The sequence below is a fragment of the Morchella importuna genome (assembly GCF_003444635.1).
Source record: "Morchella importuna strain M04M26 chromosome Unknown Morimp01GS032, whole genome shotgun sequence".
Lineage (NCBI taxonomy): Eukaryota > Fungi > Ascomycota > Pezizomycetes > Pezizales > Morchellaceae > Morchella > Morchella importuna.
In genome coordinates, this window is record NW_025763429.1 from 610,200 (window position 1) to 625,491 (window position 15,292).

The 15,292-nt window shown below is 50.4% G+C and overlaps 5 protein-coding genes across 5 annotated transcripts; 1 reads left to right on the forward strand and 4 right to left on the reverse strand.

Annotated features, from left to right (window-relative positions):
- Positions 1 to 1,254: 1,254 nt before the first annotated feature.
- On the reverse strand, positions 1,255 to 2,589 carry LAJ45_08951 (uncharacterized protein; the record flags this gene model as incomplete). The annotated part of the gene is made up of 2 exons (XM_046118499.1): positions 1,255 to 2,100; positions 2,164 to 2,589. The coding sequence occupies 2 exons, from the start codon at positions 2,587 to 2,589 to the stop codon at positions 1,255 to 1,257; spliced, it is 1,272 nt and encodes a 423-aa protein (XP_045968455.1).
- Positions 2,590 to 5,112: 2,523 nt separating this feature from the next.
- Positions 5,113 to 5,530, reverse strand: LAJ45_08952 (uncharacterized protein; the record flags this gene model as incomplete). Its single annotated transcript, XM_046118500.1, has 2 exons — positions 5,113 to 5,382; positions 5,450 to 5,530. The coding sequence occupies 2 exons, from the start codon at positions 5,528 to 5,530 to the stop codon at positions 5,113 to 5,115; spliced, it is 351 nt and encodes a 116-aa protein (XP_045968456.1).
- A 1,531-nt stretch (positions 5,531 to 7,061) lies between these two features.
- On the reverse strand, positions 7,062 to 7,637 carry LAJ45_08953 (uncharacterized protein; the record flags this gene model as incomplete). Its single annotated transcript, XM_046118501.1, has 1 exon — positions 7,062 to 7,637. One exon carries the CDS (start codon positions 7,635 to 7,637, stop codon positions 7,062 to 7,064), a length of 576 nt encoding a protein of 191 aa, XP_045968457.1.
- A 606-nt stretch (positions 7,638 to 8,243) lies between these two features.
- LAJ45_08954 (uncharacterized protein) lies at positions 8,244 to 9,680 on the reverse strand (the record flags this gene model as incomplete). Its single annotated transcript, XM_046118502.1, has 1 exon — positions 8,244 to 9,680. The coding sequence occupies one exon, from the start codon at positions 9,678 to 9,680 to the stop codon at positions 8,244 to 8,246; it is 1,437 nt and encodes a 478-aa protein (XP_045968458.1).
- A 2,078-nt stretch (positions 9,681 to 11,758) lies between these two features.
- LAJ45_08955 (uncharacterized protein) lies at positions 11,759 to 14,763 on the forward strand (the record flags this gene model as incomplete). Its single annotated transcript, XM_046118503.1, has 2 exons — positions 11,759 to 12,550; positions 12,622 to 14,763. The coding sequence occupies 2 exons, from the start codon at positions 11,759 to 11,761 to the stop codon at positions 14,761 to 14,763; spliced, it is 2,934 nt and encodes a 977-aa protein (XP_045968459.1).
- Between the last annotated feature and the right edge of the window lie 529 nt (positions 14,764 to 15,292).

Consider the following 15,292-nt stretch of genomic DNA (forward strand, 5'->3'; position numbering starts at 1 on the left):
TTGAAACGAGTATATCCCCTGGATCGTAACAGCCGATATTGTGGTCCTTTTGGACCAATATTTTCTTCCGGTTTTTTCACCTAGAGGTACGCCCCTAGAGTACAAACTTTGTTAGGGATTGGGATAGCATATCCCGAAAATCGGGATAGGTTATCCCGTGGGAGGATAAGATCGGGCCGATTCGTCAACTTTGGATGAGATACCCTGCTGCGCGGGATACCGCCGCTAATAGAGCCTTTTGTAACCCCTGGTGGGGATGACATGGCGTGTATCCCTTCTCCTAGATTTGTACTCCTTTGGTAGAGATACAGGCGGTTTTATCCTACGTTTACCCCCCCTCAAAGGATAATGACGTGATATCCCGTCGCGTTACCCCCCTGTAAGGATAATCTCACGAAACTTAACTGTGGTGTTGAGTTTGCATAAGTAATAATATCCTCAATTCGTCGTAGCTACCCGTGTATCCCCCTATTGGGTTGAGATGCCTCTTGTATCCTCCTATTAGGTTGAGATACCTCTCTTATCCTATCGATTGGTGAAGATATCCCCGGCGGGATATAGTAGGCGGTTGAATCTTAATATTAGGATATCATATCTATAATCAGTCGGATCCATCTAATCGAGTATCTCTCCACCGGGATACACAATATGCTGACGCATACCCACCCTCGCGATATAACCCCCCTCTCGGGATATTACCTATCCTTTGGGATATCACCCCCTCGGGATAACAATATAAATATAATATCTCTAAGTCAGAAAAATATTGTCGCTCGCGGAGTATCGTATCCTTCTATGTGGATATACTGCATTCGAGCCTTCTCTGTGGGATAGCGCTACCGTACTGATAAGCACGCCCACGCTGCATGTATATTAGCATCTCTGGCTAATAATCTTATCCCTGGTCGACGATAACCGTTGAAGAATGCTCTCTCCGCAGGGCTAATATTGGGCTAGCACCAATCGCGTTAGTCGTTTATGCTCACGCAGCTGACCGAAACATTCCGTTTCGTTGAAACAAATATTGATATGAGCTTGAAAAAAATCTCACAAAAAGCAATATACGTTTAAACTGCGTATTTCGACCGAAAGCGCCAAAACGATCTTTTTTCGAAAAATCAGGCCCCTATGCCAAGATACGGGATTTCTTGGCAAAAATAATGCTTACTAGGGGCCTGATTTTTCGAAAAAAACGTGGAATTTGCGCTAATGAGAGCTAATTCGTATTAGGGAAGCATGCTATACTCGCCTCCTTCATCTATCTCTTTTCCACTGTATTGACCTCGTCTTCCCCACAATATACCGTCGCTGCTCCTTCTTTAGCAGCCCAATCAGCTCTTTGATATCCTCCACCGGTACTAATTCAAGCTTAGGTTTCTCACGTACATCACTGTATACAAGGAGTCCATCAGCGTAGACGGGATACCATTCGATAAAGGCCATCTTGTACGCAGGGCGGAGCCTCGATGCAGCCTCCACGTGTCCTTCTTCAGGGGATATACTAAAGAAATAACGCACTTCACCAAATGCACTGCGAGTATAATCGTCATCCTCTTCATCCTCTTCATCAACCCTTACATTGGCGCGCACCTCCTTCTCGTTCAGAACCTGCTCGTATCTGACCCACGATGCTGTCTTTGTTTCGCTACGGGGGGACATGTCGGCAGAGGGAACAAGGAAGCTCTCACTAGCTTGGTCCGGATTAACGAATACAGCTCTATACCTCTTCATGGTGCTGCTCGGAATAGCTTCGGGAGGCATCAACGGGGCACCCTCTCCCGAAGGATTGAAGACCGTGATATGCTTCAGTAGGAGCTCAGTGTCGAAGAAGGTCTGTAGGCAGGAGGTCTCCGCTTCCCGGAATACGTGTGTCTTTGCTTTCCCTTTAAGGTAGATGCCGTCGCTCGTCTCAGAGAGCCGGATATCCGATAATTCTTTCCCTTTCTCACGGTTTTGGTATGCCTTTACGATACCTATATATATCTCATATATTTTAGCACCGTCAACATGCCTGGGCGCCTCCTCTTCTATCTCGGACTCTTCTCCGTCTAAACCTGCCGCTACATGCTCTTCGGTACGTATCGTGAAGCTGAGGTGATTCTTTTATTCTTCAAGGAGTATTAAATTTGCTAGGTTCTAGTTTGCCTTTACACGGGACCTGACCTTCGATGTCAGTAGTCCACAGAGGCGCTGCATTGGATACTGCCAGTACACCCAACCAGGGCCTACATCCTCGATGCACTCTGCTACATGGGCGAGGGAGTGAAAGACAGGGCGCATAGCTGATAGACGTGCCCAATCTCGACGATAGTACCTACGCTCGTAATACCTCATGAAGCGTGCCATCGACTGGCGTATGTCCCGGCATTCCGATGATGTAACCGTGTAATCGCAGGAGGTACGTACTGCACTCACGAAGGTCATGAATTCCTTGTAGTCCTCGTTGGGGAGATGTCCTTTGAGATACACGGGAGCGAATATCTGGCACCAATTAGACCACTCCGCCGCTTTCCATTTGTGAAAGTGGTCATACACCGACCGTATGGCATCACCGAATGCTGTAGGAAACGTTGCTCGACTTCTTTCCATGTCTTTACCAATAGCCTCCCATATCTTTGGATCGAGGCAGTAGGGATCGTCAGTTTTTTCGAATTTCTGGATTCTCATACGTTTGGTCTGCTTCTTTGACTTTGATAGAGTCTTCCTGTTTGGAGAAATGCCAGTGCTAAGTGATAATTCTGTAGCGTTTAAACTGATGATATTGTATACCGGATTCCCTTGACTTGATGGTTGATGATCCCCTCAAGTCATCGCAGAATCCTGTCCTATTTATACATATGGGAACCTATACCAAGGCCCGCTTTCTGATACTAGCTGATACAACAATAATAGAATAAGATAATGCTCCTGAAGATAACCCAGATAGAAAAGCGTCCCCGCATAGTTCCGCCCCTTCACTCTAATTCCGACATGTAACCATGAACCCTGCAATTGCCAGTCATCAGGCTGCATCATACTATTGTCCTAGACCTACTTCCCTAAGTAGAACAGCCTGCAGTCGTAAGCCCCGCTTCCTATTCTATTCCGGGTGAGACACCCAACAGTAAGCGTGCCATCACAATAGTGTAATACTAGTTTGGTAACACCGCCTGCCCCCACACTACCCGATATCTTTCTATGCTTGTCCTTCCGTTACCCGTTCGTCCTCGAATCACAGCCCGTCAGTCGTAATCCTCGATGTTTTTAACCTCAAGAACAATGTTTCGTGATTCCTGTAACACTATTCCCCCTTCCTAGACGTTGCCCTCGACCGTTAAAACTATTTTATGATAAAAAAAACCCTGTGGGAAAAGTCATAGAGTAAGGAAAGGTATCGAGCTTAGTCACGCCTGTTCCGTTGTCTTTTACAAGCCCGTTCATCATCGATTGCCTTGACTTCGCGTATGAGGTCGTATCTTCGAGGGTGGCTGGAAGTTTTCGTCCGCTAAGGCCTCCTGTGGCTCGGGTGTTATCAGTTGTTTTCGTGTATTCTGCTGACTAGTGGAATTCGGGTCCTCGCGGTAGAGTCGTAGCAGCATTTTGTGGAACATATCATGAACCTTACATTCTATCGGAAGCCTTACATTCTATCGGAAGTACGAGACGGTAAGCACGATTGCCCACCACTGTGGATACCTTAAATGGTCCTGTGAATTTGTCTGACCACTAGGAGTATCCTCCTAGGTTTCGAGTATCCAGCAAGACTTTCTGACCGATAGTGAACCGTGATGATTTCGTCCAAGTAATTGTTCCCGTTGGCATCTAAACGTTCAATCTCTGCATCCGTAGGCCAATCCGTTCGGGGGTGGAAGCCATAGTTGCAATAGAATGTTGATTGTCCTGTCGACGTATGTTTTGCATTATTGTAAGCGTACTATTCGCAGATAGGTAGCAGATCTTTCCACTTCTTGCCTGTTCCTGACATGTATGCCCGAATTTAATCCTCCATATGCTGGTTGGTCCGTTCTGTTTGGCCGTCGGTCTGCGGGTGGAATAATGTCGAGAGTCTCCTACGAATCCCCAATCTTTCCATGATTGCCGTCCAAAATGCTGACACGAACTGTGTTCCTCTGTCTGAGACGATTCTCCTAGGAAGTCCGTGGAAATGCTAGATGGCTTTGATGAATGCGTTAGCGGTTTGTTCCGAGTTGATTCCCGTCATTGGAATGAAGTGAGCCATTTTCGTAAAACGGTCCACGACTACCAATACGTTACGGAATCCTGATTTCTCCTCAGGCATTTCTACTACAAAATCCATCTAGATTTCAGTCGAAATTGTGGTGGCTAACTCTAGGGGTTGAGGGAGTGACAAGTGTCTCCGACGTTGTTTGGCTCTCTGGCATACATCAGCAAACCCGTAACCTCCGCCAGACGCTCTGGATGCTCCAGGCGCACTGGGCGCTCGGTAGACAAACTGCCTCTCCAGAGAAGCAAGGAACGTTCCTGGCGCCTCCTGGCGCATAGCGTTCCGCCCTGGCGAGCACCAGTTTACCCTGCGCGCCCAGGCGCGCACTAGTGCAGCTAGTGCGTCCCGAGCGCAATACGCTCACCCTGACGGGGTGAGCTCGCGCCTGACGCTATCCAGGAGGTGTAATCCTTCCCGGACGCTCTCGCGACGGAATGCTTTTACTCCTGACGCTATCCCGACAGAATGCTCTCTCGCCTGATGCTATCCCGACTAAAGGCTCTCTTGCGTGACTCTCTCCCGACGGAATGCTCTCTCGCCTGACGCTCACGCGACGGAATGCTCTCTCGCCTGAGACTACTACCTATCTCCTGGGCGCTCCTGGAGCTCTCTGACGACTCCTGGGCATATCGCTAATGTTTCTGGAGCACTCCCGACTGCTCCCGCAATGCCCAACGCACCGCATTTTACCTTTCAGCGCCCTGTTTTTATCAGGCATATTACTGTTAGCTTTAGTAGGCACTGCTTTGCAGAGCATCCAGAACCGTAATTCTATTACTAAATACTAACACTACAAACGTCTAGAAATCGCCAATCGGATATAATACAGGTATATAGGTATCTCCCCAAAGCACTCGCCGCTGCTCTCCAAAGCACTCGCCGGTGCGCTATAGATCATCTTCCTCCTCGCCTTCCTCGCGATCCTCCTCTTCATCCCTCCCCTCGCCTTCATCTTCCGCTTCAATGCCCCGAAGTTGAGCGTGAACCACCTCTTCCTGGCCGTTACCGTTGTCGGAACCAGAGATATCCCCTGGAGCACTCGGGGGTGCTCTTCGAGCATTCCGGAATGCTGCAAGATCCGCCGCTAACGCTTCATCGTCCTCGCTGAATCCATCTTCGGGTATCACCTCGATAGTGATGCCCTTCTTCTCTCGTATCTATCAAGGTTAGCCTCCGTATTTAGAAAAGCACCCCACCATTGTAGCATCCATCCTTATAGCACACCTTTTCCCGGAGGTTATCCTTGATCACCTCCAACGTTGCCTCCTGGTTCTGCCTACTCCTCCCCTTCCATGTGTTGCTCATCCTGTTGAACGTTTCTACTCGTATTCAATGTCAGCGTGGAGATACACTATAGCCCTGGGAGCGCCCGTCACTGCTCTCAAAGCACTCGCTATAGCTGTAAGGGGATGTGAGAGGATCGGGGATGCTTACTAACAACACTCTCATTCTGTGACTGGAAATGGTCAGGCTTCACGTATGTTCCGGCTGACCATGCCCGAATGCCATGCCAAATAGCAGTCGATATCAGGCAAATAAAGGTAGGGGTAATCCGCTCAAGGAACTCGGGGTCTTTTACCCCTCGCATCCTGACCCCATCAAAGTATTTATAGTACAATATGTCGATAATCTCTGGTGCAAGAAACCGTAGACGGTAGGTCTAGTATCTGTTAGCAGCGTTCGCGAGTGCTCTCCAAGCATTCCAGGTGTCCGGGTGCTCTCCGAGCATTAACACCCGAGTGCTCTATTAGCACCCCCGGATGCTCTCTGGGGATTGATCATACCTCATAATGCTGCGCAGGACTCAAGAAGCGATCATTCTTCAAAAGATACTCTACTTGAGCAGCCTTCGCCTCAGGACTCGAGAGCTTTCCAAGCCTATAGTTGGTCGAATCCGCCAGGCGCCCTTTAACCTCGTGCATCAAGTGCGAACGAACTCGGGAGTGTAGACTTCTGACCTATCGTTGTCAATTATGCTTCCAGAGCACTCGTCAACGTTTCAAGAGCATTCACCTGTTTGATAACAACCTCGTCGAGATCTACCGTACATCCCACCCTGCGACTGGCAGCTGCCCACATGTTTACTACCAGGACCGAAAGCCTCGCTGCAGGTGGAAAAGGCTCATGTAGAAGAGTGTGGTCCCCGATTAGCGTGCTGCACTCCTTCTCAATCCTCTGGGCTTGCATTGAGAGAACGTTTGCACTCCTCGAGCTAGGTAATAGGGATCTCTGTGATAGGTTGCTCGCATGAATGTTAACTGTGCTCTCAAAGCGGTCGTCAGTGCTATCGGGAATACTACTAACCTCGCTTTCTGCTATAGGAGCATTTCCTTCCCTAATTGACGACGAAAGCTGTGCAATATCGTAGACTCTTGGTTGCGCTTCTGGTAAATATACCTGAGGGCTTGAGGGAATCCGGGGACTGCTCATAGAGCTCTCGCCAACGCCCTCAAGAGGCGGGGAGGCACGATAAGGGCGGTAAATGGGTGAGGAATCGCCGTACCTCGAACGAATCGAGGAAAGATCGATGTGCCGTGAAGAAGAGCTGTAGTCAATATCGCGAGAATAAACAGGTATAGAAGAAGGCATGGGCTGTGAGGATATCGGATGTGCTCTCTGAGTTGCCGAGAATGCTCCCTGAGATGCCGGGGATGATCTTTGAGATGCTTCCTGGCTGGGTGCCGGAGTGGGTTTGTAGGATGCGGTGGGCGCCCACTGGGATGCGTTCTGTCTGGGTGCCGAAGTGGGAGCTGCTCTCCGTACTACATTTGCACCCGGACGTGCTCCCCTCTCAAACGTTAGCGTTTTGACCTTAACATTAATGAGTGGGATGGAGTCAAACCTGTACCACATCCACCGACACGTCGGAGGAAGCAATAACCTCCGCTACCGCTCCGGTTGGTCTCCTCCGAGCATTGCCCAGTGCTCTGGCAGTAGTCGGCTGTACTGTACGAGGCCTCTTCCCCATACTCTGGGATCTCTGCTGGGTGGAAGCTTGAGATTCTTCTTCCACGTCATCCAGATTCTCTTCAGAGCTCTCCTGGGCGTTCTCTGGGGTGTCGTCGTACTCCGAGTGGCTAGTATCGGCGGTTTCCTCCACCTCTTGCACTTCAACGCTGCCAGTATTGCCATCGGGGAGATGGAATTCTACCCTTCTAGGGCTGCTTCTTCCAGTCGATGTGTCGGTAGAACGGAGAAGCCCTTTACGCGCTATTGGGGCGGTGGTCGACTGACTGCTCCGAGTGCTGGTCGATTGACTACTCCGAGTGTTAGTTGACAGTGCGGTCAATGCTCGGAATGGTATTTCAGACCCGTCAGTCTGTGAATCATCATGCTCTTTGGGTGGTACTGGGAGTCGTGGTCGCTTTGTGGAAAGAGGTGTAGAACCTGCGGATCGCTTGTTGAGAGGCATTCTGCTTGCTGGCAGGAGTATCCAATGTGCTCTAGGAGCATTCTTCTGCGTGTTTTGATTAGAAATCAACGCTTGGCGACAGAGTTTTCGTCGCCAAGCAAGAAGAATTTTCACCGCTAACCTCCTATGGTATCGATCCGCTCCACCGCATCCCGGTCCGCTCACCCGAATCCGAGTCATTTCTAATCACTCGTTTTACTGCACTTTCTAAAGCGATAACGAGTGCTCTGAGAGCAATGTAGAAGTTTGAGCCGATTGCAATTCAATTAAGAAGAAATGGAAGAACGTAATCAAATCTAATCTAATCTAATCTAATCTAACATAGGAAAATATAAAACGATGAAACCCATCTATTCATATAAAGAGATCTAGACATCAAATAGCACCGGACCAAATCCCAGGAGCACTGGCCAGTGCTCAGAAAACAAGACATACCGCTATTCAGAGGTAAGCGATCGTTGAGCAGAAAGAGAGACGAGAGATTATACCAAAGAAGAGTAATGATGCCAATAGCACTCGCAAGTGCTCAGAAAACAATACACACCCCTATTCAGAGGTAAGCATTCGTTGAGCAGAAAGACAGACGCGAGATTATACCAAAGAAAACTAATGATGCCCGCCATCACCACCACCGCCGCCACCACCACCACCACCACCACCGCCCGGAGGTCCGCCCGGAGGAGGATTACCACCGCCCGGAGGTCCGCCCGGAGGAGGATTACCACCGCCCGGAGGTCCGCCCGGAGGAGGATTACCACCGCCCGGAGGTCCGCCCGGAGGAGGATTACCACCGCCCGGAGGTCCGCCCGGAGGAGGATTACCACCGCCCGGAGGTCCGCCCGGAGGAGGATTACCACCACCACCGCCACCGCCTCCACCACCACCACCGCCTCCACCACCACCACCGCCTCCACCACCACCACCGCCTCCACCACCACCACCGCCTCCACCACCACCACCGCCTCCACCACCGCCTCCACCACCAGCAGCCGCGAGTGCGTCAGCAGCTCTCTTGGCTGCTATCCCGGCAGGCGTCCAGATTACTCCCTGTACAAAGTTCGGGTCAGCAACCCCAACACCCAAAAGATATTTCCTCAGGTATTTGGGGTCTAAGTCGTCGATAGCATCCTGCTGTCTATCTCGAGGTCTAACAAGAGTCTGGATTAGCCTTTGATTACTGGCATCAGTTCTGGGTAAATATACCCTCAGTCCTTTAGCATTGATGCGGTGGCTTCCCTCCTCGTAATCAGAGTCCTCTGCAGGAATATCGATCATGGTATAATCGTCTTCTTCGATATGAGGGAATGCTCGGTTCAGCGGGGGTGATTCAGCGCCACCCAAATTAGCACCCGCGCCTGCTCTGTGGAGCACCGCCAGTATTCTCCTAGGCCTGCCAACGCTATTCTTCAACCAACCTTCGACCTCTTCCGAATCAGTGATTTGGACCTCCATTGGCCGAACAGGTGGATTGGATGCCGGTGGAACGTTATCCAGTGCTCCCCAGATACTCCTGATTGCTCTGCCGGGTGCGGTGTGCTTCAGGATCAAATTGCAGAGCTCTGGAAACGTTATCTTTGTCAGAATTCCAATGAACGAAGGCTCATTTTGTGGATCGTTCCAGTCATAGGTAGGAGGCGGGACAACGTTGAAGAATGCTCCTAGAGCATCGGGGTCTACCACCGTGACCATTATGGAAGGTCTATCGAGATCTGCGGACACTGGATCCCGTTTACGCTTCCTAGAGCGTTGGGCGGGCTGTCCACCGTCGTCATCATCATCACTATCGCCGGCAGCTTCTCTGTACTCGCGATTTCCCTGCCCTCTCGATAGCTTTTCCTTCTGTCCAACATCACCAATCAGCAACTTCAAAGCGTCCGCGAGTGCTCTACGGTCTTCAGAATCGACTCCTGTCCAAATAGGCAGGAAAGCGCGGACGGAGCGTAAGTTCATCAAATTAACCCAACCAACGTTCTGCATCTGCGCTTTGAGGCTGTTGCGGATGTTAGTGTACACTTTAGGTAGGTTGAGCAAACCTAAAGTCATTTTTGCTTTATTCGCCTGAGTCATTCTGAATTGACCTTGAGCGGTGGGAGATGCTTCCGGAGCACTCGTGTATGCTACCTGAGCACTCGGGGGTGTTTCTGGGGTACGGGCTCTGCTGCTTCGTCTCTGCTCTACCGGTGAAGGAGTGTCTAATGCTCTGGAGGGGCCAGCAACTGAACTCTGTATTGGTAGCCGGCGAGGGGGTCGGGTTGCTGTCTTTGGTGCTCTCTGTGAAGCACTGACGGTTGCTGCTGGAGCAGTGGAACGAACTGGAAGCACGGCTCTACGGACAGGGGCTGGTGGTGGTGGCGGTGAGCTGCCGAGTTCTGGGGAATCACTGGGGACTCGTAAAAGTGCCCGTCTTCTTCTTCTTCGGGGTGCCGGGCTTGCTGCCGGGCTTGCTGCTGGGCTTGCTGATGGGCCTGCTGGGCTTGCTGCTGGGCGTGTTGCTGAGCGTGCTGCTGGGCGTGCTGCTGGGCCTGCTGGGCCTGCTGCTGGGCGTGCTGCTTGGTGCTTTGCTGAGTGTGTTGCTGGGCCTGCTGCTGAGCCTTCGCCGTTGGAGTCAGAATCAGATTGCAATGATATCCACTGCTTTGGGAAGAGTCCTTCAGCGTTTTTAGGGCTCTGGCTGAGGGGGGCAACGCTAGGAGGCGCTTGCGAGTGCTGAGGGGGAGGTGGTGGGAGCTGCGGGGGAGGTGGTGTGAGCTGCGGGGGACTTGAAAGCACTGGCGAGTGCTCCGAGGATGTCTCTGCTATCTCTTCCGGGGTAGCCTTTAGAGTTTTCCGCGACTTTCGACGTGAGGAACGGGAAGATCTATGCTTCTTGTGTTTTCGGCGGGAGCGTTTGTAGCTACTACTGCTACTGCTGCTACTACTGCCACTATTATCAGTACTGCATTCGTCTGAATCTTGATCTCGATGGCGCCTCTTTCGACTTTTGTGAGGTTTTTCGATATTCTGTGAGCGCTTGGGAGTGCTCTGAGAGGAGTTTGGAGTCTATTGTAAATGTGTGATGAATATGGTTCAGAAAGCAATCGGGTTAAGGAAGATATACCATCTTATATATGATTGCAAAGTGTATAGCTTGAAAGCTTGAACTTGAAACGAAACTTGAAAGCTTGAACTTGAAACGAGACTTGAATGCGCTTTCAAGAGGTAATCTTGAAAGCTTAGATAGCAGAGCGCTTGAAGTGATAGGTAGTGCTGGACTTGAAATTCAAGATGGTTAGGAATATCTCACGAACTGGAAGGAGGAGAAGGGTGCTCTTATACCGAGTACAATCAGCTTTACCAGGCTCATCATCGTCCTTCCTAGAGCACCACCATATGCTATACGAGCACTCGAGATTGCTATAGAAGCACTCGAGGGTGCTGTACGAGCACCCTCGGGTGCTCCTACCATGCTGAATGTTTGCTCCCATACATGACGTGGATGAATGCTCTAGGCGCACTCGAAAATGCTCTGGTGGTTTGATTCAATTTGAAATGACGTAGATGAATGCTCTAGGCGTACTCGAGGATGCTCTGATGGTAGCATCGATAGTGGTGTCGGCAGCATTCCGGTGTTGGGTTGGTGTTTGTGTTCTTGTTGGTATCGGTGCTCTGTGCACTAGGAAGCTGAGTCGGAGAGAATCTATCCTTTGAGATCGTAGTCGATATTGGTGTTGAATTTGGCGCTGAGAATAGTCTCTCGATCTGAATAGCATCCGCGAGTGCTCACAGAGAGTGTGCGAGTGCTCAGAGGGTAGAACGTAGCATCGCTGGCGGCCTGATTGTGGTGATTGTTGTTTCTTCCTGTTGTATTTGTGTTGGGGTTTGTGTTTGCATTATTCGGTTGGAGATGTATGACGTCAAAATCTGCCTCGCTATGGTGGAGGTGCGAGCGCAAGGCTCACAATCATTTGGCGAGTGCTCTGTAGCGAGCACTCCGCATGGGGTGACAAATCGCTTGTAGAGCACTCTGCACAACCGCTTGGCAGCGAGAGCCTCATGTGGTGACTAATTGCTATTAGAGCACTCTGCACCACCTGCAGGAAAGAGCCTCCTCAGCCTTGGCAGACTGCAAATTCTCGAATTCAATGAAATCGTCTTGCCCTTTTTGCAGCAAGAAGTACAGCTCCTCCGCAAACTTTGACAGACATCTTCGAACGATCCATCCTCTGGAAGCAGATGAATGGTTGGGAAACCAATATTCGCTCCTGGAGCACGATCAACCTGCGGAGACTCCCGATGACACTGATGAAAGCCCAGAGAGCATTCCCGACTGCTATTCAGACACGCATTACGCTTCGGAGTCGGATAGTTTTGACCAAGATTCCGGTAACAATTCGGACCTAGAATCTGAATCATATTTCGTGATGGAAGAGGCAGACGGCGATTTAAATGGACATAAGGCATCTACAACAGTTTATGAGGGTGCTGGGGAACCACTTTACCGCTCGGAGGACTACGACGAATGCTCACAGAGCCTTCTCCGATACCCATGGCACCCATTCAGGTCAGCATACGAGTTCAGAATGGCAAGGTATTTCGTACTGTCCAAAGCCTCCCAGGGAAACATCGACAGCTTCTTTCTACACGCTCCGCCAAGCTGTGACGAGTGCTCCTACAGCACTGGGCGAGGTTTTATCAAGAGGCTGGAGGAAATGAATGACATATTGGGAAAGTCGAGCTGGAATCATTCGGAGGTGGATATTGGGGGGGAGAAGATCTCTTACTACTACCGGGATCCAATGGTAGTCGTCCGATATCTTTTGGGGCAACGTGCCTTCCGGGAGTCATTGGTGTACTCGCCGGTGGTGGAGCATAATGAATTCGGCGAGCGAATGTACGGGGAAATGCATACAGGAGATTGGTGGTGGGAGATACAGGTCCGTAGGCCTCGCCCTCTCAACTTGAACTCCGAGTACTCCAGGAGATGTCGCTAATGCTTTCTCGATAGAATACGTTACCGGAGGGGTCCACTGTCGTACCAATTATCTGCGCGTCGGATGGCACACATCTGACAAATTTTAGCGGGGACAAGAAAGCCTGGCCAATCTATCTTACCATCGGGAACATCAAGTCGTCGGTGCGCAACAAGCCCACAGGGCATTCATTCATTCTCCTAGGGCTTCTACCTGTGCCACCGAAGCTCGGGAAGAATACAACACTCGCTAACTCCGTTTTACGACGTCAGAGTCAAATGGCGCTGCACCGCGCTCTTGGGGAGATCTTTCAAAGCATTCGCGAGTGCTCTCAGGAGGGCGAGTTAATCAAATGCGCCGATGGCTACGAACGACTATGCTTTCCGGTGCTCTCGGGCTGGATCGCTGACCAACCCGAGCATTCAAACTTGCAAAACATTAGCACTAGTGCTTGCCCAAGATGCGAGGTGGAGTTTCACAATCTTGGGAGCACTCGTCGAAGCTCTATGCGCAGTCACGAGGACTACAGGGAGAGAGTACAGCTATTTAGCGAGAATCCGGGCAACCTGGAACCGGTAGAATACCTTGTTGCGAGATCGGTCAAAACACTTTTCAATGCTTTCTGGGGTATGCCGAGGGTTAATCCGTACGATCTCAATAAACCGGACATATTGCACAATATCTACCTGGGGATGTTGAAGCACATGATGGAGTGGATTCAGGGCTTCTTGAAGAAGCATCACCGATTGAAGGAGTTCGACAGCGCTTGGGCTTCGATTGCGCCTTACCCTGGGCTGGCAGTACCAAACAAAGCATATCGTTCTACCACCCAATGGCAAGGGAAAGAGATGCGCAATCTGGGGCGGGTCGTTCTGGGAGCACTCGCGGCTGCTCTGAGAAACCCGGGAGTGGCTGCCAGGAGCGACTTCGCAAAAGCGTTGAAATGTGTTCGAAGCCTAATAGACTTCCACTTAATGGCGCAATATGGGAGTCATACAACGAGCACACTGAACTATATGGAGAACTATCTCGAGGATTTCCATAAACACATGGATATCTTTTTAGAATTCAGGGCGTACAAGAAGACGTTAAAGGATGCGAGAGATCGAACGAAAGCAGTAACTAGCTCCCAGAGCACCCAGCAACGCTCCCAGAGCACCCAACGAGGCTTGGAGGAGATCCGGGAGATTCGGGAAAGATCGCACTTCAACTTCATCAAATTGCACGTCTTAATGCACTACCGGGAGCACGTTGAGCGCTTTGGGAGCATTCCTCAATACTCCACGGACGTCAGCGAGCTTGCCCATGTACGGCAGGTAAAAGAAGCTTACAGAGCGTCCAACAAGGTTGATGCTGCGACGCAGATACTGGACTATGGAGGGAGGCGATTGGCGTTAGAGATCCGAATTCTAAATCTGAAAGATATCGTCGGAGGTCCTGAGAGCACTGACGACATCCTCTGGAGCCATCGGGATAACCTCAAGGAGTTGCTCGACATTTTCAAAATCGAGGACCGCAGGAAAACGCCGAATGAACGCTCAATAGTAGAAAGCGGACTGCCCCTGAAGCGTCTTTGCAATCCCTCGTCGAAATCGGAAAGACTTTTCAACGTGGCAGATGGACTGCAAATGAACCATACCACGCTGTATCGCCTGATAAAGGAGTATGCCGAGCATGCGGGATGCTCTCAGAGCTTTGCCGGAAGCTCTGAGAGCATTTTGGAGCGTCGGGTGGAGGTTTTCACATGCTTGCAGGTTCCGATACCAATATTCCAAAGACCTGACGTATACGAGGTTCACAACATCAGGTGTACAGGAACATTATCTTTTAGGAAGGGGAAAATAAGAAAGGATTGGGCATGGGTATCGGTAGGTTCCTCAGAGCAGTGGGGAGTGTTTCGGGGACGCTTACCAGGACGAGTGGAGGCTCTGTTCAAGGTACGGGATAGCACAGGGCGCGCACATAGACTATGTGTAGTTGAGCTGCTTGAGGCGAAGGATCGTGGTATCGCTGATAGCTCACATGGGCTGCTGAAAGTCTGTAGGAGGAGGAGAAAGAAGATGTGGGTCGTGAATATTCGGAGTATATTAGGAATGGCCCATTTGTTCGAGGTGGATGCTGGCAATTGGCTGGTAAATACTAGGATAGATTTGCGTACGTGGAATGAATTCAGTTGAATGCTGAAAAGCATTCCCGAGTGCTATGCAGTGATATGAGAGGATTACCGAGTGCTATCCAGTGATATGAGAAGAATACCGAGTGCTATCCAGTGATATGAGAGGAATACCGGGTGCTATTCAGTGAATGCTCTGAGGGCAGTGGCGAGTGCTCTACGAGTGGAATGTTAGACCCAATTGGACTCTCTAATTCAAAATTCGTGTCGTTCTGCTAAGCATGCGGATTGGAAGAGGGAGGTAAGTTTCGGCCGCTCAGTATCTGAGTCTGGCTATCCTGCAAGCTCGCCCCAGGAGGACGCGGTAGGCAGGCATTGGTCTTCCAACCAGTAAAGTCATCCTGCACCTTTTTCCAGTCCATGTTGCTGCTTAGGCATGGACATTGAGCTTTTCAGACGAGCCGTACCATGGCCTCAACCTCAAGGCTTATGCCTTTCACGAATCAACAGATACATACACGTTCATCAAAGGTTTGGTAGCCATCTCCAGTATACACGACAGTGCTCGTATCAGTATTCCGCGACTGACCGTT